Source organism: Falco peregrinus, chromosome 12 (assembly GCF_023634155.1).
Source record: "Falco peregrinus isolate bFalPer1 chromosome 12, bFalPer1.pri, whole genome shotgun sequence".
Taxonomy (NCBI): Eukaryota; Metazoa; Chordata; class Aves; order Falconiformes; family Falconidae; genus Falco; species Falco peregrinus.
Genome location: NC_073732.1, coordinates 29,984,924 through 30,010,194, shown reverse-complemented (window position 1 = coordinate 30,010,194; position 25,271 = coordinate 29,984,924). Strand labels below are relative to the sequence as shown.

Genomic DNA, 25,271 nt, shown 5'->3' with positions numbered 1-25,271 from the left:
GGGGAGCGGGGTCGTCGCGGCCGGGGCGGGGAGGGGCTTTTGGGAGCGGATCCCCGTGGCGAGGAGGGGAAGGGTGTTTGGGAGCGCCTGTGCCTCGGCACGGCTCGCGGACAGTCTCTGCGTGAAGTCCCCGCGGTGGCAGCAAGGCAGAAGGGCTGGGGAGGAGGGAAACTGGCGTAAAAGTTAATGGTTCAGAGAGGCGAGGCACAGAAACTTGAAAGGCGTGATCGCTGAAAAGCAACGAACGTCTGTCCGCAGCGGGCGCCGCGCGCGCGGAGCCGTGAGGGGCGGACTGATACCTCCGCAGTCGGCGGAGCGGTGACGGCGGGCAACCGGATTCTTCCGCCGGGCTGGGTTGCCCCGGGTGTGCGGCGCGGCCGATGGGAGGGGCGGAGCGGTACGGGCAGGGCGCGGGAACAGGGACCGGCGGGAGAGCTTTGGAAACCGGGTGCCAGCTGAGCAGCAGTAAGCACACAATGTCGCTGGCGAAGGGCTTCTGACATTACCGCGAGGGTGAGAGCTACAACATGGAATCAAGGGCACCAGTTCTGATGGAGCTATCAAGGAAACAGGAAAGAGCAGCCCAGACACCCTACTACTTCTTTTCCACCTCTGCTTTTTCCTAGATACGCTGTAACAGTAAGCTAGAAAACCTGATTATTTGCATCTTGGGTGTAAGAGAAAACTAAGGTATTGGAGAGATTAAACATTCATGGCACGGTTGCATAGAATCAAAGGTGCTGGCTAAAAGTGAGCAGATGACATTTGAATGGGACTCTCAGATGATTTCACAGAGGAACTCAAAAATGTATGAATTGCCAGGGGCTGGATATCTCTATGCTTATAAAGGGAAACATACTAAGTGGTCCTGTGCAGGAAAGATTCTTGCAACAGTTACCTGGTACATGATTTGGCAACAAATCAAGGAAATTTGGGGGTTTTATATAAAGAAGTGTTCCAGAACTAAAGGAAGGTTTGGGCAGATTATTAACAGTAAGAGTATATGTGCAGTATGGTAAGGTATGATGAATAATCTGTATTCAGCCTATGTGTGGATAGAAGCTATGTTGTCTTTAAGGTCTTGCAATATTCTCAGTCAGCCTAGGTCAACTAAGGTGAGTAGTCTTGCCAGCGGCAGACAATTTGATCAGTTTGACTGTTACTCGAGCAACCAGGGAATACTGCAGCAGCAAAAGATCATGGAAAGATATGACCCACAGATAGTTATTGTGAAAATAAAATGTAGAAGACAGGGTAGTTCCATATCTCTTTATCCTTGTTCTGTTTTCGATTTGCAGCGTGAATGCCTATCTGTCCATGTTGGTCAGGCTGGTGTTCAGATTGGCAGTGCATGTTGGGAATTGTATTGTCTTGAACATGGGATCCAGCCTGATGGTCAAATGCCTAGTGATAAAACTATCGGAGGTGGAGATGATTCATTTAACACTTTCTTCAGTGAGACAGGAGCTGGTAAACATGTTCCCAGAGCAGTGTTTGTGGACCTAGAGCCAACTGTAGTTGGTATGTACCCAACATTAAAGATCTTCAGTGTAAAAGTAAACATGTCCTACAGTCTTTTTAGTTTGTTCAGACTGCTATAGGTTTTAAAAGTTGTGTGTCTGCATGCCATTTTGACATTTGAGGTTATTGTTATTTGAAAGAAACTTATGCTCTTTGAAAGGAAATAATGGTCTATAGGTAACAACATTTGGAAAACAATAGAACTTTTTACGGTCTGGACAGTCTTTCTAGACTGCTGCACTGCATCCAGTTTTGGTTAATTGCGATCCAGAATCTTGTCTGTAACTGTAAGGTAGTTTTCTGAGCGACCTCTGTGTTCTCAGGTACAAATACTGTTTTGTGAGTTCCAAAGGTTTTCCCCTAAACAAAGGGGGTGAAGTTGTGCCCATCTTTTAGCCTAGTCAGACAAGCTGTGTATAGGCAGGGATGCTGTCTGCACTCTTTTGAACATGTGCACTTAGTGTGTAGTCACTAGGCAGTACACAGAGAGCTGAATAGATCAAATGTATGTTTATGGTATTTTGGTTTTTTGTAGATGAAGTCCGTACAGGCATATATAGGCAGTTATTCCATCCTGAGCAGCTCATTACTGGGAAAGAAGATGCAGCCAATAATTATGCCAGAGGCCATTATACCATTGGAAAAGAGATTGTTGATTTAGTGCTAGATCGCATTCGCAAACTGGTAAGAAAACTTTTTAAGTACTGCAAGTCAGTATTTAAAATAATTGATACAGCTCTATAGCTATCTATAATGAGATGGTTTGCTGCTTTTTGCCCAAAGAATTTTCTGCATAGTTGATTGCTTAAAACAAAACTTTTACCTCCTCCCCGCCCCCCCCCCCCCCCAGTTAAATAAAAATTCAGTCAGTAAAACTTAGTAGTTTTTAGGCTCTGAAATACCATTATTTGAAAGTATTTTAAGGATACCTCAGAAACATATTATAAAAGCCTTAAACAAATGTAACAACATTGTGGGGGTTTTGCTTTTTTGTTTGTTTGTTATTTTCAGTTTGAATCATGCTATTACATGTCACATGAAGTATTTCTAATACCCTGAACCTCAGGTTTTCATTGAATGCTTAGAAATTTTAATTGTTTTATTTATCTTGATGTTGCATTGTGAGAAACTCATGTAGGATGATATGAGTCAAAGCGAAATAGCAATTGTCTATTAAAAATTACAAAAATAATAGTTGTTTTCAACATCTGATTGGTACTTGCTCAAAGCTGGAATGGGAACATAAACAGATTGTAAAGCTGTAACTCAGCTGTAATTTATAATAACTTGTCAGTGCTGCACAGCTGCTCTTGCTTACGGTAGTATTAAAAAGGCATCAAAGACAATTAAGCAGGTTTTAAACACTAAAATAATTGTATTAGGAAAAAGTTATGCAGAGGCACTTGTACCTTTCAGTAAAAGACATGCAAGAAAGAAGACCACCTTTCAAGAATGTTAGGTTTTTTATGAAATGCTTTTGAATGATTATTTTAATACTGCTTTCTCCTGAATCATCAATAACTTTTTTTTTTTCCCCTCCCACTTTTTTTCCACTGCATTATAGGCTGATCTGTGCACAGGACTGCAAGGTTTCCTTATCTTTCATAGTTTTGGAGGAGGCACTGGTTCAGGGTTTGCATCTCTGCTCATGGAAAGGCTCTCTGTTGACTATGGCAAAAAATCTAAACTAGAGTTTGCAATTTATCCAGCACCACAAGTGTCCACTGCCGTAGTGGAACCCTACAACTCAATTCTAACTACCCACACAACATTAGAGCATTCCGACTGCGCCTTTATGGTAGATAATGAAGCCATTTACGATATATGTCGTCGGAACCTTGACATTGAACGTCCTACTTACACCAATTTAAACCGATTAATTGGGCAGATTGTTTCATCCATCACAGCTTCGCTGCATTTTGATGGAGCCCTCAATGTAGATCTGACAGAATTTCAAACTAACCTTGTTCCATACCCACGAATCCATTTCCCCCTGGTGACATATGCCCCTGTAAATCTCTGCTGAAAAAGCATATCATGAGCAGTTATCTGTGGCTGAAATCACCAATGCTTGTTTTGAACCAGCCAACCAGATGGTAAAATGTGACCCTCGCCATGGCAAATACATGGCCTGCTGTATGTTATATAGAGGTGATGTTGTTCCCAAAGATGTCAATGCCGCTATTGCTACTATCAAGACTAAACGTACCATTCAATTTGTGGATTGGTGCCCAACTGGATTCAAGGTAATTTAAGCAGCTTTTTAAGTGCTTGATGTTTGAATTACTAGGAAGTGTACAGTGTTCAGAGGCAATTGTCATACTACAATGTTTTCATGTCCCTGCTAAATATTTTGATGAAGTGCAAAATAATAACTGTAAACTATTTTATTTGCTCGTAACCATGGTGATTTTTGATTGTTAACAGAACTAAGTCCTTAGGCCTTAGCACCCATAAGGAAAGTTTTCATTTGTTTTCTTGAAGGTGGGCATTAACTACCAGCCTCCAACTGTGGTGCCTGGTGGTGACCTTGCAAAGGTGCAGCAGGCTGTGTGCATGCTGAGTAACACAACTGCTATTGCTGAAGCATGGGCTCGCCTCGACCACAAATTTGATCTCATGTATGCTAAGCGTGCCTTTGTGCATTGGTATGTTGGGGAAGGAATGGAAGAAGGAGAATTTTCTGAAGCCCGGGAAGATCTGGCTGCTCTTGAGAAAGATTATGAAGAAGTTGGCATAGACTCAGTAGAAGAAGAGGCTGAAGAAGGAGATGAATATTAAGAATGCTGAAGTCTGGAAAAAATTATTTAAAAAAAAACCCAAAACACTATTGCAGGACTCTGTTCACTTGTTTGATTGCTTTCAAATAAAGTTTTAAAGGTTCTACCTTCTGTTTTTTTCTTTACTATTATGTGTATAGTCACTAAGTAAGGACGATTTGAGTTTGCAGGTTGTGTGGCATCTAGTCATGTGAAAATTACCGGAGAAATCAGGAAGATGTGTGTACTTCCCTGCGATCCCATACTCTTGATTTTTTTAGTTTCTCACAAGCAGGAAAGGGCTTCCACTTCAGGTTGTTACAGTACTAATAACACTTACTCTTCCAATCCAGTCTACACAATACAAAAGAACCCTAATGGCTTCTAAAGGCCTTTTCCTAGTCAGGCTGGCTTCACAGAAGACTTGGGTTAAAGTCTCCAGAGTTAGTTAAATGAGTAATGCTGTACCTCTAGCAATTCGCCCGACTAGTTATGGGAGATGCCATTATACTTTTGGACAGAACTAGCACGTACTACCAGATTACTTGCTAACAACATAAAATTTGCTACTTAAAAAAAAAAAAAAAAAGGCAGAGGTGACATCATGTGGAGGAAAAAGTACAACAGGTCTCCAACCCGCACCCGCCGCCTGCCTTTGATTCAGAGAACAGGAAAACAAAGGAACAGATCTGTTAACAGATTTAAAAAAGCACTGCAATTCTTTACATTCCTACATCGGCCTAGTGAAAAAAACACGTCCGGTACCGGCGGCGGGAGCGGCCCGGCCCGGCAGGCCCGCAGGCGGAAGGCGGCTCCGGCGCTGCGCGCTCCGCCCCGCCGGCCCGGGCTGCGGAAGTGCTGGCGGAGGCAGCGGCGGGAGAGCCCTGGCGGCGGCAGCGGGAGCTCTCGGCAGTCATGGTGCAGCTTTACAACCTGCACCCGTTCGGGTCGCAGCGGGTAGTGCCCTGCAGGCAGGAGCCGGCGCGCTTCTGCTGCGGCCGCGACGTGCTGTTCGTGGCCGGCACGGCGGCCAGCTGCAGGGTAGAGGTGTTCGCGCTGCGCGAGCAGGGCCGCTGCGACGCCCTGGGCTCCTTCGCCACGCTGGGTCCGGTGCTGCGCATGGCGCACAGCCAGGCAGGTCAGTTCCGCTCCACCGGGCGGGGGCTGCTCGGCCAGGGAGGCTGCGGCGCGCCCGGCTGCAGCGCGGGGAGAGGCCTGCGGGCTCCGCCCGGCGGGGGCGAGCCGGGCCGGGCCGGCGGCGCCGCGGGGGCAGGGCCCCGTGCCACTCCCCGCTCTCCCCGGCGGCTGCGGGGCTGGGCCGGCGGCGCTCGGGCTGGCGGGGCGCCGCCGTCGTCCTCCGCCCCGGCAGGAGTCCGCTCCGGCCCTGGCCTTTCCGCGGCCCCGGGACGGGCGGGGGCGGCGGCCGTGCCCGGCGATCGCGGCTCTCCGTGGGTCCGCGGCTCGCCCTGGCCTTCAGAGGAGAAAACGCGCCCTGCCTGCGGTCGCAACTCAGAAAGCGGATCCGCTTAGGATTTAATCTGGCCCTAGAGTTGCAAGTGCTTTTTTCGGTTTTTAGTGGTACTACCCACTAAAGCGTGTTCCACCCAGCAAAGAAATGTGCACGTTGGCTTTCATTAGAGACAAACTGGTGAAAACCGATTTTGGAATTTTGGGTTGACGATTTAAGATGTTCTTTGTAATGTACTGCAGTACATCAAGAGCTCACAAACTGCCCCTAAAATGATATATCAGTACTGGTGCTTTCTTTTAAGGAGACTATCTGGTGACAATTGAAGAAAAAAGCAAAGCAACTTTCCTAAGAGCATATATGAACTGGAGATGCATGTCTGCAGGGAGTTCTCGTGTTTGCGTTCGAATGGTTGGTCACAAGATGGAAGAGTCATACAGCGAAACCTTAAAAGAACAGATGTCAGTTGTGGAAATGCCACTTTCAGATCCTCCGCTGTGTGTTTCATGTTGCCCTGTAAATGGAGATCTTCTTGTGGGCTGCAAAAATAAACTAGTCATGTTCTGTTTGAAGTATCTGGTCATAAACCAGAATTTGACTGTGTTAGACTTTGAACGCTCCTTAATTTTGCACATTGATAATGTCATTCCTACTGAAGTTGCGTTTTGTGCCAGACATATAGCCGTAACAACAGAGCTGGACGTTCTGATCCTGAAATTGGAACTGGTCCAGCAAAGCACAGACGTCACAGAGTGTGCCCATAGAGTCAGTACACTAGAAAAGCCTGTGGATGGAGGTAAGTGCAGAAATGAGTATTTTATTTATTTTTTACTTCCAAGACTCTGCTAACTGATTCCTGTTGTTCTCAAAGTAGACTCAGACAAGGTCGTTGCCCTTCAGAAAATATTTTCAGATCATCTTAGGACTGTCAGCTGAATATTCTAGTGCACAAAAAGTTGTACCACCTGCAGATGGAGGTAACACTTAAATATGCCTTCATTCTGCAGACAGTTTCAGGATTGTGCAATTTTTACAGACCTAGAATTAGCCACCATGGGCTAGATCAAAGCCGTGGTAGTTCAGCGTGCTATGTTCAGAAAAATAATTCTTTCAGTGCCTCTGTCCAAATAACTGTCTCTTCTAAGGGACAAGTGGGAGGCCAAATGGAAGAAACATCTCATGAACCTTGAAATGGACCATGGTTGCTGGCGGCTTATACATTTAAAAATGCATCTGTGGTGATGCATATGTATTTCTAACTGTTAGGCCCAGAACATGCATACACAAGGTGTCAGCAAATTCTCCTTTTTCAGTCCTTTATCTTACTCAGGGCATTATTATGCCTTAGAATCCTAGACATCCTGGAGACAGATTTAGTCAGTAGGTTTCGTTCCAGTGTATTGCAAGAAATCAACTCATGTATAATCAATTCCCTCTTTTGGAAAGGTATCAGATGAACACCAACAAACCTTAGGAATATCCTTCCTTGGTAATTGAAGAAACATAAAAGGATGGTCTTTTAAAAATGGAAACTGTATCTAGAAAAAATATAAAGGTAAATAAGACTTGTCAGATAGGGAAAATATAAACGGCTATGTTCTTCATTGAGTGAAGGTGGATCTTAACTCAGATAATGGCATCCTGCTTCTAGTTGTTTTCATTATTTAAATCTAAGCAGAAAAGTTAAATTACTTTCTCAGTGCTGTTAGGATTTGCTTTCCAGAACTTAAGCGAGTTTAGGGTAACACAACTTTCTGTCATAGCTTTCTTTTCATTAAAACCTCTCTAGCCAAATGGCAACATTTTTTGACGGCCAACCATTTGCAGCACAGGTTGCCCTGGACTTGCCTTATAATGAACAGCTTGCTTGTTCTTTCAGAAATCATGACTCTTAATTATTTAGACTGTTGAGGCTTAAACAAAAATTGTTCTCATCTTCTAGCATAGCTGTTTTCAGCATCTCATGGTTTGAGGGAACCAATGCTAGCTAGGTAGCTGTAACTGAAGTATTTAATTGATATTGTCATATAATTTTCTTACTGCCAAATGGAATGAACAATTGTTAATAGTATTTTCATTATTAAGGTGTAAAAGATGAAGGCCCTTCAACACGTACTTTACAGCTTGAATTAGATGAGTTCGTTGTATGTCAGAAGCCAGTGGAACTGCTTGGGGAAGAAAGCAAACTATGTGAGATACCCATCACACTGGAATCCACAGACTTACCTACAGAAGACACAAAGTGCTTCCAAGTGCGGTATCTGCTTTTCAGGTATTACAAATATATTTTCCCTGTTATGGGTGAATTTACTACAGCAAACCAAAATGAGCTGTGGCTCTGTCTCGTTGAAAGAAAAATTCTGGTATTTTTACTTCTGGGGTTTTTATAAGGGTTTTTGGTTTGGGGGTTTTTTTTTGCATTGAGGAAATAATGTGGTATAAAAGAAACTTTGTTTTTTAATAGAATAGAATAGTTCAGTTGGAAGGGACCTGCAACAGTCATCTAGTCCAGCTGCTTGACCACTTCAGGGCTGACCCAATGATAAAGCGCATTATTAAGGGCATTGTCCAAATGCCTCTGAAACACTGACAGGCGTGGGGCATCAGCCACCTCTCCAGGAAGCCCGTTCCAGGGTTTGACCACCCGCTCGGTAAAGAAATGCTTCTTCACGTCCAGTCTGAACCTCCCCTGATGGACGCAGCTTGGAACCATTGCCAGATGTGTCCCTGGATCCCAGGGAGAAGAGCTCAACACCTCCCTCTCCACATCCCCTCCTCAGGAAGCTGTAGAGAGCGATGAGGTCACTGCTCACCTCGTTCTCTCCAAAGGAGACAAACCCAGAGTCCTCAGCTGCTCTTCATGGGAGATGCCTTCCAGCCCCTTCACCAGCTTTGGAGGCCTCTGGATGCATTCAGGGACCTTCACATTCTTCTTGAATTGTGGGGCCCAGAATGTCACACAGTACTCGAGGTGAGGCTGCACCAATGCTGCACGCAGTGTGACAATGCCTCTTTTGACCAGCTGGTTTTGCTGTGCTTGATACGCCCCAGGATGCAGTTTGCCCTCTTGGTGCCAGGGCACACTGCTGGCTCCTGTTGAGTCTGCTGTCAACCAGCACCCCCAGGTCCCTTTCTGCAGGGCTGTGTGCTCCAGCCAGTCCTCTCCCAGTTTATACTCATGCCTGGCATTGCTTTGTCCCAGGTGCAGAGTCTGGCAGTTGGACTTGTTCCATTTCATGCCATTGATGATTTCCCAGTGCTTCGGTCTATCTAGATCCCTCTGCAAGGTCTCCTGTCCCTCAAGAGAGTCAACAGCACCTCCCAGTCTGGTATTGTCGACAAACTTGCTAATGATGCATTCAGCTCCTGCATCCAGATCAATTAAAATACTGAACAGCGCTGGCCCTAGGATTGAGCCCTGGGGAACACTGCTGATGACCAGTTGCCAGCCAGATGTGGCCCCATTCACTACAGCCCTTTGAGCTCTGCCGTGCAGCCAGTTCTTCACCCAGCACACCATGAACCTGCTCATCTTACAGTTGGGCAACTTTTGGCCTTGCAAATCCTAAGTTTTGTTTTATTTGGGGAATGTGGCTAGTTGATGCAATTAAAATAATAGAACTTTGGTGATTTTGCAGTTCTAGCGATGTTTAATGTCTGCTTTTATCATAACATCCTTGTACTCTGTGAAAGGCATGCATGGCAGCTTCCCTTGTGACGTATCTTTCATCAGCATACAGAATGACAGAATCACTTAGGTTGGAAGGGACCTCCTGAGACCATCTAGTCCAATACCACACCTGCTCTCTTTTCAAGCAGGGTCAGCTGGAACAGGCTCTCCAGGACCCTGTCTAGTCAGGTTTTGAATATCTCCACAGATACAGACCACTCCACAACCTCTCTGGGCAACCTGTTGCAGTGTCTGACTACCCGCAGTTTTCATACTTTAATGCTGAACTGGCAAAACCAAGTTTTACTTGCTTATTCTGAAGCAGCTTATGTGAAATTGTTATTGTTTAGAGAAGCCTACTTTAAAGGATTACACACCAGACTGATCAGCAGTCATGTCTGTGTGACCTTAACCAAGGTACTGTCTTCTGTTTGTTTATTCTGCAGCTTTCATCAGCTCCAGCTGAAGTGATACCTATTTGAGTATCTGTGAAAAAATATATATTCCCTGTTTCTCCAGCTAGTAAAGGGAGATTGCCAAGTATCTTAAGCACTAAGAAACTATCCTTTTTCTTAGTCATCAAAGCCATTAAACTTTTATCCAAAACTGACGAAGAATTGGTATCACAGTCCAGCAGTGAATTCCAGAGCAAAGCAGGATAAAGGGTGACAGATAATAGGAAAGAAAAGTAGGATTGGAGATGGCACCATGTTACATATAGCTCAGTTGACTGAAAAGGGGGGGGGGGAGGTTAAATTGAGGTTCAAATCAATTGCAACATGTCTTCCAGTGATCCCAGACTTCGACACGCATCTTGTAGTCAAGCAAAGAAAGAGGATTATGGTTGTGAGAACTCAAGATAGTTATCTCTAGCTCTGTCACGTGCTTCTTGACATTGCCGTGCTAATTATATTAGTGGTAGGAGCGCACGTTGTTGAGTACTAAAACATCAGCTATGCCTATTATATGCTGTATATATATGCTGTCTACTTTTCCAAAGTAGCTCATAGTTTCTCATTGAAGTCCCATGTGGTTGTTTTGGACTTTTTTTCTCTAGACGTTTTACACCTGACCAGTCGCCTTTTGGGTTTTGTGAAGAGACAAAGTTGCACTCGGTTCAGCTGCTTCCCGTATACCAGACAGGTATATGAATATGCATTATGGCCTGCCTCCCAGGAGACCTGGGAAAGGAAGAAGCTTCTTTGTATATTCTGTTTTGTACACTGTTTCTGTATGATTTGTCTTTAAATTAAGGTCTTTCCTCCCTTTCCAGTGATTTAAACTGAGCTTCTATAAGCTTCTCCAAGTTCTGAATAAACCTTGAACTAAAATATCAATTCACCACACCAAAATAGGAAGACTAAATCAGCTTTTTTCAGTTCTCTGCTGATTAATTTTACATCACAAAACAGTCACTGTTTACGTTGCATTAATAAAATTACCCTCAGTGTTATAAATAAGATACTAGGCTACCTCTCATTAGTCAACAGGTGAAATCGGAGTAGCAATCGCTAAGATACAGGTTTAGCTTTCTGCCAGGCTTTAATTAAAATTGCAAGGGATAAATGCAGATTTTAGGAGTTCACTAAGATACACTAGCTCAAGATAACCTTTATTGTGATGTATTATTATCATAAAATGGTTTGGGTTGGAAGGGACCTGGCCATTCCCAGCCTTTCTTTCCCTTAAGTGAGGACCTGTATTTTGGTGCGCTGCAGCTGCAGCTCTGGCTGAGCAGTCGTTACAGCTCACAAGTAGTTGTCTTAAGATGAGGCTGATAATTCAACCCATGGATGCTTAGTTGTGATGAACCGGCCAAGACTCTCGGGTGCTGCTGCATCTATAGAATTTCTTCACTCAGTGGTGAAGAAATCTGCACTTCTGTTAGAAATGCCTCCAAGTGACATGACATACAAACTTGTGACCTGTGCACTGATGCAACCTGTACACTGATGCAGCCTGTACACTGATCTTTATATAGTTCTTTCTCTCTTTACTAGCTACTAAAAAAACATTCTGTGACCTGGGCAGGTTTGTTAGTATCTTTTAGGCATCAGGCTTGCAAAGGAATTGCCAAGTTTTGATTTATAAGGTATATAAAATGCCTTTCTTATTGTTACATCTAGGAAGTTCTGTGACAGCCCACGAGGAAACTGAGAACAAGAGAGAACTTATGAGTCTCTTTTGCTTTTTCTCTTTACCTCATGTTGGATATGTCTACTCTGTTGGGAAGTTAGTAGAACTGATTTCTACTTACCAATATTCAGAGAAGTCAGAGCAGGCAGTTCTCACACCACAGTTCCTGCACGTCATTACCAGGTACTGTGTTTACGATTTTCTTTTTTTTTTTTTTTTTTTTTTTTTTTATTTTGTTTTGTTTTGTTCCTTCTGATATGTACTTCATAGCCTCCTGGAACTCTCTGGGTAGGTTCATGTGGTAGTGCAGCATGCCCTGCTGCTTAGACTTCAAGGCCCGTTTCTATGAAGGGAAAAGATCTGATTCTCTGTTGACTTGGCTGCTTGATTTTTGCAAGTCTTGTCATTTTTTTGTCTTCATCGTTGTGGTTTCTTCTTTCCCTCTAGTGAGAACCTGCAGTGTTTTACAGTGCGGTGCAGTGCAGCAGCAGCTCGTGATGAGGATCCATATATTGATACAACCATAAAGGTGCACCTCTTGTTACCTTGCAAAAAGAATGGGGGTAGTAGTATGGCATTTAGGTTCCTTATGTTTCCTTCTGAAGTCCTGTTAGTTTCTGTTGGCTGAACAAATAAAATAATATGCAAAATTAATATTTTACTTCAGTCTATGGCATATTGTATTTTAATGGTCTACAAATGTCTCAACAAAACAGTCCATTAATGCCTTTCAAGATTCTAGACCATTAGTAAAATGTTTTTAAAACCATCAAAAGCTATAAAATCACTTATATTTTAAATTAAATTCCATGCTTTCCTGTATAAATCTGAATGAAGGGTGCAGAGTTTTCCTTTATTGCAGCTGATGATGTTTCTATCCTTCCGGTGTCCTTGAAAACAAGTTTTTGTAAGAGGAGTGTAGACACTTGAACAAGTCTGCTACCAGATACTTAGTGCATGTTTTTTAAGTCGAGGGCTTTTGATCCTTGGACATCTAGACTTTTCCCCTTCCTTAGATTGCTTATCAGTAAAAATCTATTGAATTGTAAAGATCAGGATATATGTTAATAAAAATACCAGGAAAGATAGTCTGAAATGTATTTTAAGTTGGCATTTAAGGATTTCTTTTGAGCCTGTTGACAACAGACATAAAGAAACCACAGGACAGTATAAGTATTATAAAATTTTCGAGAGCCAAACACGTATTCTCTGCTCTCCAAAGAGGTACTGAGATGCAAACACATGACACAATCTATCCTGTCCCTTTTCCAGTTGCAGCTTTCTGTGTTTTCACGTTAGGTTGCACTCAGTCCATAGTAACTCCTCCAAGCTGCCTCCTGCCTCAGCAGGTTTGAGGTGTGCATGTTAATGGTAGGCTGCAGGCTGCAGTCCCTTGTGGATGTGCATTCCGCAGCTTGCCCTCACAGGCTGCAGACCTGCTCTGGCAAGGGTCCTCCATGGGCTGCAGTCCCTCTGGGGTGCCCATGCTCTGGTGTGCATTGCCCACAGGCTATATTCCCTCAGGGGTGTTCCTGCCCCAGTGTGGAGTTTGAAGTGTGATGATGATTGTTATTATTTGTTGTTGTTATTTTTCCTGCTGTATTTTTACATCGGTTTCAGAGCTGGCTGGTTCTGGTTCTGACTAGCTCAGGGCAGATTAGAGCCTCCTGGTTGCCACTGCAGCCTCTGCCTCTTCACAAGAAATTTTGAGGTTTCTTCAAAAGTAGGGTAAACATATAATGCATATTTCAGCAAGTTGCCTTGCTTCACTGTGTACGTTAACTTGTTAATATGGTATTTTATCTTCTTAGAGCTGTAAATTTAGATTTTTTTTCTGGGCAAATGAGGCAGCATTTTTCCATTTTTAGTCCAGCGTAGACGACACAGTAAGTATGACCCGAAAGGTGCATATTGAACAAATCAGGGATGTAATACTCTGTATGTAATGTAACAATAGGCAAACAAATACAATACTTCTATCTATAACTGAGTGTTATAAACAACTGAAATCAAGACTTTTATAACCATGTCAGGCAATCTTTTACAACTTGGCCAAATTTAAACTACTTGGGATTAAATTCTCCGTGCTAGGCATCGCCCTCGGGCTCAGTTATTTTGAGATTTTTTTATTTTGAGATTTTATATTTGAGTAAAATTGTAGATGCTTTGAAAAGTGAAATGATTTTTATTTTTTATTTTAACCCATTGTTAAATGATTTATTTCATAGTTTTATGAGTATTTTTATTCTTGCTTAAGTGAAGCAGTCAAAGTTAGGAAAGCCAGTGAATGTTTTTAATGTTAGGCCATTGGAATAAAGTTACATTTTTTTTCTTCTTTTTGAAGACTCCAAGTACATGGTAACTGAAATTACAGAACAATTACTTTCATTTATAGGCTTGTCCACCCATTGCACTGGATGTCTGCGCATTAAGAATGCAGCTTTTTATAGGACCAAGAGCTATCTGTCATTTCAAAAACCATATAATTCTTTTGACTAAGGCAGACATGGAAGATATTACTGAAAGAAGAAAGCCTACAAGAAGGATGCTGTAAGCATTTGTGTCTTTTGGGGGAGGTGTATTTATAGCTCTGTGTACAGTGCTGAATTTGTGGGTGTTGTAGTTGAAGAAAGGTTCCTCTGGAAAAACTGGAAATGATTTCTTAGGTAGTGCATGAGAACAGAAATCAAGCATTAATTTTTTTCAATTCTACTGTATTAACTGACATGGAAAAAATGAGGGTGGGTCACAAATGCTTGAAAAAATTAAGTTACTCAGGATTGTAAAAAAATTAGCTTTGATAAGTAATATTAAAATAAAATATCTAAGAATGTATCTGCTACTGAGAAGAAAAAATATTTCATCTTGAGAAACACAAATACATAGGAGTACCAAAGCTACAGGATAACAAAATGTGTTTAAGCACAAAATGAAACGTCTTACATTTAGCTAAGGATTCCTTCCAAGAAAAGTTATGAACATCACTATAGTGATCCCTGACAAAAGAAGGATTGGGCTTTGGCCCAAGATACTCTTGTAGCATATATGTAGCCAGAGGCATTTGTGACTTTTTATCCATTTCTGAGGAAGCTGCTATTCCCATTCTTTTTTGAAGGCTTTTCATAGAACAGCTATTCAGAAGTGAGATTTATTAAAGGCAGTTCAAGTTCATTGACAGAAGTGGGACAGCTGTTGAAGTTATTTGAACCAGTATGTCTTAACAGGCATTATTCAGGAGAAGATGAGGATAAGCCCATCAAGGAGAATGGTAATTCAAAATACCATAATTTTCTGTGTATAAAGGACAGTTTCTTCTGCCAATTGTGTTGTTTCAAAGATCGTTGGCATGTGAGGAAGATAAGCTTTCTGCCTTCTGCAAAGAACAGAAGTTGAACAAATGCTAGTCTACTTAACAGCATCGTTTGAAAATAAAGGTGTAAATATCCCAGAACACTTTAAACAAAACCAAAACCCCCAAAAAACAGAACAGAAAGATTCTGTTTTCCTATGGTGTTTTAATGTTAGGGCATTACAGACCTAGCCAATGTGTCAGAGTAAAAGCATTCAAATATTTTTGTATGCCATGTCTTGGCAAACACTTTAATAGAACTACAGGGACAAATGTGCATTAAGTCCTTACAGAAAGTAAGTAAACATCTTAGCTAATTTGAATTATCTAGTGTCATGTAAGTGTCTGATACTACCTGGTGTTAAGCCTGAGAGAAGATGTAGTAGATAGGTCTAATAATGTTCCTGGTGTATGAACATGACTATTCTGTTTTGTTAGGTGTTACGACTCAAATTTACAGCTTAACTCTCAAGCATTTACTAGCCTGCAAATGTACCTATTTATGCATTTAAATTACCAAGTGAGTAGGGTTTTTTTGGCTGTGTAGTGTTTATTTGGACACTGACAACTCAAGTCTTTTTCTTCTCTCTAGTTCCAGAAAGGATGACTGCATCAAATCCAGAGCAAATTCTGAGTCAGAGCCTGGCTGGAATTTATATATTATAAACACTGTTTCAACCATTCAGCTTTACAGAGAAATGGTATTGTCCAACTCTTGCTTTTGTTGTTTGGTGACTAAAAATAAGTACTGTTAATTAATCTTTGATGCATGTCACTGCTGAATATAATATAATGTATTCTCATGAATAGCCCATAATCCTATTTGACATGGCTGCTGCCCTCATCAGAATTGTTCCTGTATATCCTTAATTTTTGCCAGCAGCCTGAGTATATCCTGTGTCTGTTCTAGGTAGATTATAGCAGAACTTATGAAAATGTGAAAACAGAGAGCTGCATCCATCTTCTAAGTGAAGCTCACTTACTGGTCAGAGCAGCTATAATGGACCCTCATTTCCTTAACTCAGATGAGAAAGAAGAACTTCTAAGAGTATTCAGAGAAAGTTGTGCTGCCTTAGGAGACTGCTACAGCAGGTATGTTTTAGATGTCATAGTGATATAGGGGAGCTTTTGTTTCTAATAGTGTGACCTTACAACGAAAATCCATCATTCTTTGCTTTTATGTTAGTATTGCATATATAACATAAATCTTTCCGTTCTGTGCAAACAGCTTAATCTAGTCACCTCTTCAGTATCTGGTTGTCTATTGTCATTGAACACAGAATACAACATTATGTTGAATATGAGCTATGCATTTGCAGATACGGGTGTGTCTGCAACTTTGATGTATTATTTTAGTTCTCAGAAACAGTGATGGCAAAAGCTTGCCCGTAGTTGTTTTGTTCTTTTTTCTCTCCTCTCTATTGCCTTCAGGTTTGACACAGAGGATTACCACCTTGCTTTGCCATACTACAGAATGTCAGGTTTATCCATGGCTGAAGTGTTAAAAAGACTGGTTTCAGAAGGTGATGAAATACAGACATATGAGAGAGGATTTCTATTTTACTTAACTCACTGCCTTAATGAAGACGTAAATGAAGAATTAAGTAAGGTAGAAACTAGTTTGTGGGGTTTTTTCTTAATTATTTAGTTCTGATTTTGAGAACTGTATATCAAATTTTAATTAAATTCCCTTTGAAAATGCTGAGCTGCTTATTTAGTTTTACAGTTGTTCTTTTTCACATGGCTTTTATTTTCCCATTTTTTGTTGACAAAAATAGCAAGCAGCAGCTGTGATGCTTTGGGCTCCTTTCAAGCAACATATTACAGGTTTTGCTATCATAGTGCGTGTTGGTAATGATCTGGTTCCCACTTGCACACAGACACACTTCTGTTTTAGGAAAGGTTTGCCTCAAATTTCTTTGACCTCCCCATTCTGTAACAAAAAAACCCCAAACTGTTTCTTTGAATGTTGCCAAAGTACAGGTTAGTCAAACCAATTCAGTGCGGTGGTGGATGTTCTCTTAGCACCCCAGAATAGGGGTTGAATCACTGCTGGTTAGAGATCCTTTACTTTCACCAGTAGGGAGGAAAGAGGCAGGGAAGGCACTGTGATTTGATAGCTAAGCTGTACTTGTCTATTTTACTTAAAAAATAAAACCCAAACTGTAAAACTTTCATATGCCACAGAAGACTGTATCTGGAAAGGTCTAAACTGTCAAATGGCTTTTATTTCAACAGGAATCGGCAAATAAAGTTCTCCAGATATTCTATCTTGCTGACCCTGCGCAGCTGCCTCATATCCTCTGCAGCCCCTGTATGAGAAATGTATGTCCTTTGAGAGCTGTGAAGTATCTTCAGAAAGTAGAAAAGATTATGCCATCAGTGGTCCTGACACTTACTAAGGCTTTCATGGCTCTCAAAACAGGGGACCTGGCGATGTATGAACATGAGATGGACTCCTATAAGGAGGTAAAGTATGCTGAAAGCATGGGCTATTAACACTTTGCAAAGCCCAAGTCAGTGGGTTTGGCTTGTGGCTGTATTTTACGATAGAAGAATCTTTCAGTCACTCCTCTTCCTATAGTATAGGCTCCACTGATTGAATGGCTACAATAACAGTAGAGTTGCGGGCTGGCATACACTGGGACTGCACTATTTACCCTGCAGGTAGGGTCAAGCCTTACCAAATAAGCAAAAGTTTTGAAGCTGTTAATTCCTGATGAATTAAATGCTATTTACAGGGTTATAAGAAGCTCTGCAGAGCCAGTGCTCTTCAGCAGTATGGCAGGGTTATATAGTAGCATTTTTACACCCCTTCACCTGTAATTAGTATACAATATGCCCGTGAAAACACCATCTGTATGCAAACAGCACTTATAAAATTGCTTTTGAAGCAGAATGTCCGTGGTGCACACAAATGAAAGTTTCTGTATACAATTTCCCATCCTTCTTACGTGGAGTCAAAGCACTTGACCCTTATAAAGATCAGATCAGAATCTACTTCAGTGCTATCAAAATAAGATTTCCACATCAATGGGAAAAAAATGTTAGTGAAGCAGTCTCTGCCATAGATATTCACATGTGGTTTTAGACTGAGACCCATCTGTTAGTTACTTCTTGTTAAGGTTGATCAGGTCTGTAGAACATTCAAAGGTGACAGAGCTTGAAATACAGATGACTCCTGAGAGTGAAATACTGGAGGTCTAAAAACTTTTAAAATTAAACTGACAGCTGTTCCAAAGTTAGATATCATGCTTTGGTAGGGGAAGTTCTGGAGAGATTTCAAAGTTATGATTTTTGAATTGCAAGGTGGGAGCTATGCAGAGTTGTTTCAACAATGATATTCAGCCCCACCTGCTTTATAACCATTTGCAGCACAATCATGTGAAATTGCCATGTTAGGAGCAAACACACACATTCTACTGCATGGATGTTACTTAGAGAATAAGGTGGCTGGGGTTTAGGTGTTTGGGCTGTTGATTATTTTTTTTTCTTTTTAATCTGACCTATTAAAAAAATGTTCTGTTGCACCTCACCCTTTAAAAAGCATTTTGTTGCAAAGTAGAAAAAATATCACTTTAAGAAAGATAGTTTGCATGCATATCAGGGTGAAACCTGAATTTTCCTCTTATGTTTGCCTTATAATTCCTGTGTAATGAATTTAATCTTCTTAGGCACCATTTCCCCACTGTCTTTGAAGTGGAAATCATATCTTGTCATGCTTACCTTCAAAAGAACTCAAATATCCGGATCAACTTACTGTCTCACATAGTGCGGCACATTTTGATCACTGTTTCAGGGGTATTTTCAAAATAAAAATCATAGCTGAGCAAAGTAGTCTACTGAAATTTACCAGAGTAGTTATTGACGTTTCAGCCAGTGATTCTTAAAAACACCATGTGTATTGAATGTCTTGGATTTCATAGTGAAATCTATCTTTCTTATGTGCACAGTAACTCCTGATTTCAACAGCATGTTACTTTCAGTGTTCAGGCAAATGGCCTGTTGCTCAGGACTCACAGCACTGGCACGTGGTTTGGAGCTCAGCCTCTGGAGAGCTATTCTATGCATTGTAGAAAGGATTTATTTCCTTCCCCTGACTTCCCTTCATTTCATCTGTTTAAACCTCACTGCCTGAGGAAACACTAAGTTTGCTGAGTTGAATCATATGTGGATTGAATTCTTTACCTCTCTATATCTGACTGTGTTTGTAGACGGTACTGGCTTGTGGTTTCATTGGGCAACCAAAACTCTTGAGACACTATAAGGAGGAAATTGTTGTGCCAACTGAGTTTGCCGTTCACCTGAAGGAGATGCAGCCTGGTTTACTGGTGGCTGCCACTGTGGCTTTACATGAGAACAGTAAAATGGAACTGGAAGAAGCAGATACCTTTTTCAAGGTTGGCCTCTGATAATTTTTTGCTTCTATTTCTCTCATAGCGATGTTGTTATTAGTACACAAAGCAGCCTTGGTTGCTCCTTCACTCACATTTCAGCATTTCTTCAGAAAGAGGGAGATGAGGGTCAGATATATTCCAGTCTTCATAGATGACTACAGTCACAAACTTGACCTTTTGGAAAGAAATACTGGTTAAGTCAAACAAAAAAAATCCATTAAGTTCTTTGCTTTGACCCTGTCATTTGAACGGAGAATACTCTGATCTCAGAGATCTTTCAGTGGGCTTCCTAAGGCTACTGAAATTTAGAACAGTTTAGGTATATCACTTCTATAAGCTCCAGCTGAAGAAATCATTAGGCCTGAAACATACTTCAAAGAATCAGACTTAAATAGGAAGGTATATAACGTTCTGATGTTCTGCATAAATATCTGAAGGAAGAGTGGGTCCAGGCAGTTTATAAGAAAGCTAAATAAAATAGCTTTTCTGTTGACACTGAGGTTTTCTTCATTTAGATTGTGAATAGACAAACCTTTTTTCTTTTCTCTACAATGAATAATACTGGATTAAACCCATGTATTCTTCACTGTAGGTATGTTGCTGTCTTATATCTGTTACTGTGAAAGACCTGTATCAGAAATACCAAGTCACGAAACTCAAATTAGAACAAGTGGTGTTTAAAGCCAGCTGGAAACCAAGTGCGCGTCCTTTTTGCTGACACACCAGACCTTAAACCATCTCCCTTGTGGGTCCTACCATTATACCCAGCTGAGCTACACAGCATCTCTTACCATCTTCAGAATCTTCTTCCGAGGAAGAATTGGCTATTGGCATATACAAAAATCCTCCAAATTAACTGGGCTGTAAATACTTGCTGACAGGGCGCTGACACTTCTAGTAGTGGAGTAAACCTTGCAGAGTAATTAAAATCTATTGTTTAAAATTGATTACTTTAAAATCACTCCATGAACTTTTACTTTGCCTAGCACTGTATTATGTAGTATCACATCCCTTGGAAATACATCAAGATAAAGCAGGAACCAAAATTCTGCTTCTAGTGAAAGTGAAAAGCTGTCTCCTCTCTTCTCAAACTTCTGCTACTAATAATTACCACTGTCTGTGCTAACTTGCTGTCTTCTAACATTTTTGTTCTTAGATTTTGTGTAGTAACAGTGAACATGCTATTCCTCAGCTCTTGGTGGATTTCTGGGAAGCTCTCCTTGTAGTGTGCTCTCAGGAAGAAACCCTTCAGGAGCTTTTACTGAGACTTACTTCTCAGTATGTTTGGAGAATATCAAAGCAGCAATTTCCCGAGACTAAGCCACTGAGAACAACAGAGGATCTGGTAAGTATACCACTCCGAGGAAGTTTTAGGACTGCATTGTCCCTCCAAAATCTATCCAAATACTACCCTTAGGATTTTAATTCTGGACAGTTTGTCTGTTAAAAGAAGCGAGACTGAAAGCAAATAAGGTAGTGTGCCATTACCAAATAGGTATTGCTGGCTCTGGGGAGTCCTGCCATTTGGGGACATCCAGAAACATACTTCCAACAGGAATCTCAGCTCTGGACAGAAATAAAGGCTAAAATGCAACAATGAGAGTTTTTCAGGTGGAGTGTTTGCAGATTTATAAAGCTGACTAGATGAGAAAAATGTGTGAATTATGAATTTTAAAGGATACTGAATGGGAAATCTGAAATACAGAATTAAATATAAGTTTCCAGTTTGATTGTTACTAAATGGTATGAACCAGAAGAAAGAGTAGCTGCTATTCTGAATTATGCTATTTGAGAGTAAAATTTTCTTCACTCTTGATGGATTCCACATGGAACTGTCACTAACAGAAATATTTCTTTCATTGCAACTTGATTCTTTCTTGTATAGATAAACTCCTGTAATCATTTCGGGTTGATTTTCCCATGGGTAACTTCCGTAATGTCAGTGGAATCTCCATCTGATAAAAGTTACCATGAGGATATCTCAAAACTACAGGTATGAAACCCTTAAATATTACTGTTTACATCTTAGATTCATTCTGCAAAAGTTTATGTATGTATGAACAACTTTCTCTAGCGGACTCCCCGCCCCCCACCCCACCCACCCCCCACAGGTTATCAGAGTTGAACTAAAAGGCCCATTGAAATGATGGAAGAAAAAAAATACTGAAGAGATACATCGATGACAGTGATACTTACATTTGCAGTCCACTCTAAACTTGCTTTCTCAGTTTTCAGTAATATTTATTAAATGAAGAAGTATTTCAAAATCATTGTGATAAGCAAGGTTAGCATTTGTTTTGCAAAGTTTGGCTTAAATCCAAACAAAACTTTTTCTTCTCATTTTCAGTCTCTTTTATGTAGTCAGTCAATTAATATAGCTTCAGCTCTACCTGTCTTGGAGCCTCTGACAGAGGCTGGCAATGTTGGCCTTACCATCCACGTTCTCTGCAATACCCGTCTAGGCAAGTATGAAGAAGCCATTGACCAGCTTCTCAAAAGGTGTCCTGATGCAGTTGTATTATATGCTCAGCATGAGCTGAAAGACGACAATCGGGTAAGCTACTTTTGCTAATGTTGTTCAGTATTTTGGGATTTTTTTTCTAACTGAAATGCTATTGTGTACAGACTGACTCTGGATGGATCAAGTAGCCCACCAGCTTTCAGACAAAGTAAATTGCTTAGCTTGCTTTGAACCTCTTGCTTGGTATTTAAATTCTGTAACTCAGTCCCCACTAATTTTAATGGATTTTTTTCCCCCCAGTTTCTTCTGTGACTTCTTGTATTCATTCTAGTAAATTTAAAGCTTAGTCTTTTCAGATGGCAGAGTGCCTCAGAAAAGGGAGACTAATATGCTCTCTTTTTTTAGCTAGTTTCTCACTAGTCAGTGTTCTAAATTGTTTCACAGTGTTGCATAATGTGAAATTTTAATGATAAGCCAACTGAGAACACGGTCCTTCAGTTAAAATTATACTTAAATTTATGTTCTTCCTGTGTTCTAGTGACATCTTCTGACCTTGTAACATTAGAATGGTACTGCTGCACTAGTGGAGAGATTATGTTCTTTATGGCTGATCTATACAGCTTTAATTTTTGAATGGATTTTATTCCAGTGTTCCAGGAGTACTGGAGTTCACTTTCATTGCCCATCATAGCTACTCAATTAATTGTATGTAGTTTTGCTGGCCAAAGTCAGCAAAGGTGATCCTCTAACAGATGGATGTACTAGAAATCTGTCAAAACCAGATTTGTGCTTTTTATTCAGATCTGAAAATAGGTTATATGATTGTTTCCACATTAGTTATAATTGAATGTGAAGTTGCAGTACTGCATCTGAACACAGGTGGAAGAAAAGAGATACCACATTTTAAAAAGAAGAAATGCCTTCCCATCTCTCCACTGTCATCAACAAAATTACACACAAAACATAAATCACTGCCACAGCTGTTGGAAGTAGACAGAGCAGTGTTCTTGGAGTAATGCTGTTCACCACTTTGCATGGAGCTGCTTAGAGGGAAAAGCTTTTTCTGACTGCATCAGTCTTGGCAATTATGTGACTTTTTTCTCTTACAAACTTTCTATCTATAGAGGCGCTAGGGCTCACTGTCTAAAATTTTCTGAGTTGAAAAAAATTGCCCTGGAAACTGAAAAATACATGTACCAAAAACTTGCATTTCAAAGCATTATATATATTCATAATTGAGTTCATCATAACCTACCTGTACTTGTACACATCTGAGCTTACTTCAGTGTATGTGTAGCAGGTCTTTCATACTCTTCATTGCAGTCCTTGTTAATGTATACTTCTACTGTGTTTTTTTGTGAATTAGGCTGTGTGGTGGAACAAGCTGCTTCCTGAACTCTTAAAGAGAACCAGGCTTGCTGGAAATGACTGCCCTGTTCTTATTTCATCACTGAAAGGTAAATCAATTGATTACAACTGAAGTCCAGAAGACTGTACATCATCTGACATACTGAATACTGTTTGGGCTAGGGACTACTGATGTGATAATTTGGGGAAAAAGGGGAACTTTTTTCTGCAGTTAAAGGTAATACAGCTCAGCAAGCTTTCTGGGCATTAGCACAGGATTCTGCCACGTACACTGTGTTGCCTCATATAAAAATATTGGCATTCATTTTGTATTGAAAACAGTGAAATTGTTGGAATCATACTGTTTCTATACAGGTCAAGAATAGACACTTAAAAAAACCTTAGTAAATAGAACTAATAGATACTAATTGTTTTTTTTCCTGAGCTAAGTGATTGTATGTTTCTAAGCAATGACAGCTAACAGGCTACTATTGATAACCCTGTGGGTCTTTCACAGTGTGTATTGATGATTACGTTATAGACTGAGAAAACCACAGTGTGTTACTACTACAAGCAGAGAAGCCAACGCTGGTAGCTGAGGTAGTCCTATTGTTACATGTTTGCAGGAAGCCAATAATATTGTGTATAGCTGAGGGGCCAGTGTTTGATTTGACAGAATAAGAAGATAGAGTAAAGCATATTTTTTTTTTAATACCAATGTGATGTCTGAGTAAAGAAAACCAGCATCACAAGGTTGCGTTCTGCAGCACAGGTTGCTGTGCTCTATCATAAAGTTCTAGTTTCTAGTGCTAGTGGTTTTTCTTTTGAAACACTGCTTTCATGCAGTAACTGTGCTGTAATCACTTCAGAACATCATGTTAAACAGCTTGGTCTGAGAAGCTGCTTGCAGAACATTTCATTTTAGAGCTAGTGCTGAGTTAGGGTACTAGTATAGATTTCTAGCGCTTGCTTTGCATCTGATACAAAACGTGAAGTACTAGATCAGACTTCTGTAAGTATTACTACCACATGTAGACCTGATGAGTCAAGATAGAGGAATGGTTTTAATATAAGACATAATTTCAGTGTACTTTTGGAATTTCCTAGAGCTGTATTTGCTCCCACATAGGTGCATGTCAAATGTCATTCTAGTTGCAGCATGTAGATAATTTGATGACTTCAATTAGCAATTACCTTGTTAATGTTTTTTTGTTTCTTTGTTTTAAAACTGAAATACCTAAACAAGAGTTTCTCCCCTGCTCTGAGCAGAAACTTTATCAGTTGTTGCAGTGGAACTGGAACTAAGTGATTTCCTCAGTCTTCTACCAGAGGATGGAACTGCAGCATTTTTCCTGCCACATCTTCTTCACTGCAGCCAGAGGAAGTTGCTGACCTAAACCAGTAGAAGTCTACTATGTATACAATACAAACAATGTGCTGGAATAAAAAAGTAAATTAAACAAACAGTAGAACTGCATATAAGGTCCCCTCACATAAATCACCTTATTTCTCAGCTGAGACCTTACAGCAACTATTGAATGACACCTACTGTCTCAGGCAATGCGTCTGTTTTGAAGCTAATACTATTACACTCTGACAAAGGTCAGCAAACGAGAATTCCTGTCTGGCAGAGCTGAATGGTGGTTGGACTGGTAAGAACATATATTTCATAGCTAAATAGCTATTTTCATTTAGCAATTCACAAAAAAAGGCCATAAATGAAAGAGAAATGGAAGTGTTCCCAAGGGAAGCGTAAGATACAGGTTATCGCTTGCTTGCTGGTTTTTGTTTTCTTTCTTCTCCTGTTGTACTCAGTAGACAAGCATTTGCAGTAAATACAGTTTTAAAAAAATCTTCTTTCTCTTAGGTTTTTGGTAAGCATCTCAGGTACTTGTGTGTGTATGTACTGATGCTTGTCTTCATTGTGGCCTCAGCTGGAATTCAGTCATAATAAACTGTCACAACGTTTATGACCTTTTATGACTGCAGTTTTTTGAGAATTACCACAAATAAAACAATGACTTCATGATCCCATAACCATCTAAAGGCCTAATTAGCTGACAATGACTATCAAATCCATTTTCACTAAAGCTGTAAAGTTACTTACACTGCAAATAAAATACATTTAAAAAAAAAAAAAGAAGCTGTTTTTTCTTTAACTTA

At 40.6% G+C, this 25,271-nt stretch overlaps 2 protein-coding genes across 4 annotated transcripts; both read left to right on the top strand.

The window, feature by feature from the left end:
* The first annotated feature begins 46 nt into the window (after window positions 1-46).
* LOC101923111 (tubulin alpha-3 chain-like) lies at window positions 47-4,407 on the top strand. The gene is given in 5 exon segments (XM_005233742.4): window positions 47-1,521; window positions 2,057-2,205; window positions 3,086-3,535; window positions 3,537-3,767; window positions 4,006-4,407. Coding segments are annotated over 5 exon segments (1,626 nt in total). The 5' UTR covers window positions 47-1,022; the 3' UTR covers window positions 4,303-4,407.
* A 724-nt stretch (window positions 4,408-5,131) lies between these two features.
* Window positions 5,132-25,078, top strand: HPS3 (HPS3 biogenesis of lysosomal organelles complex 2 subunit 1). 3 transcript variants are annotated; one of them, XM_055816829.1, is made up of 17 exons: window positions 5,132-5,418; window positions 6,053-6,544; window positions 7,834-8,020; window positions 10,476-10,561; window positions 11,545-11,737; window positions 12,002-12,083; window positions 13,950-14,104; window positions 15,496-15,604; window positions 15,814-15,995; window positions 16,335-16,512; window positions 17,142-17,372; window positions 19,118-19,303; window positions 20,493-20,645; window positions 21,186-21,293; window positions 21,648-21,854; window positions 23,128-23,218; window positions 24,378-25,078. In XM_055816829.1, exons 1-17 carry the CDS (start codon window positions 5,196-5,198, stop codon window positions 24,503-24,505), a joined length of 2,991 nt encoding a protein of 996 aa, XP_055672804.1. In that variant the 5' UTR covers window positions 5,132-5,195; the 3' UTR covers window positions 24,506-25,078. The 3 variants fall into 3 exon arrangements, with proteins under 3 accessions (XP_055672804.1, XP_055672803.1, XP_055672802.1); XM_055816828.1 differs by having other exon boundaries at window positions 20,457-20,645; window positions 24,390-25,078; XM_055816827.1 differs by having other exon boundaries at window positions 20,457-20,645.
* Window positions 25,079-25,271: the final 193 nt, after the last annotated feature.

Excerpts from the sequence above, each read along its gene's own strand:
- HPS3 (XM_055816827.1), top strand. The coding sequence starts at position 5,196 with ATGGTGCAGCTTTACAACCTGCACCCGTTCGGGTCGCAGCGGGTAGTG. Across the intron at positions 20,646-21,185 it reads TGAGAACAACAGAGGATCTG|ATAAACTCCTGTAATCATTT; the intron begins GTAAGTATACCA and ends TTTCTTGTATAG. Across the intron at positions 23,219-24,377 it reads TCTTATTTCATCACTGAAAG|AAACTTTATCAGTTGTTGCA; the intron begins GTAAATCAATTG and ends TGCTCTGAGCAG.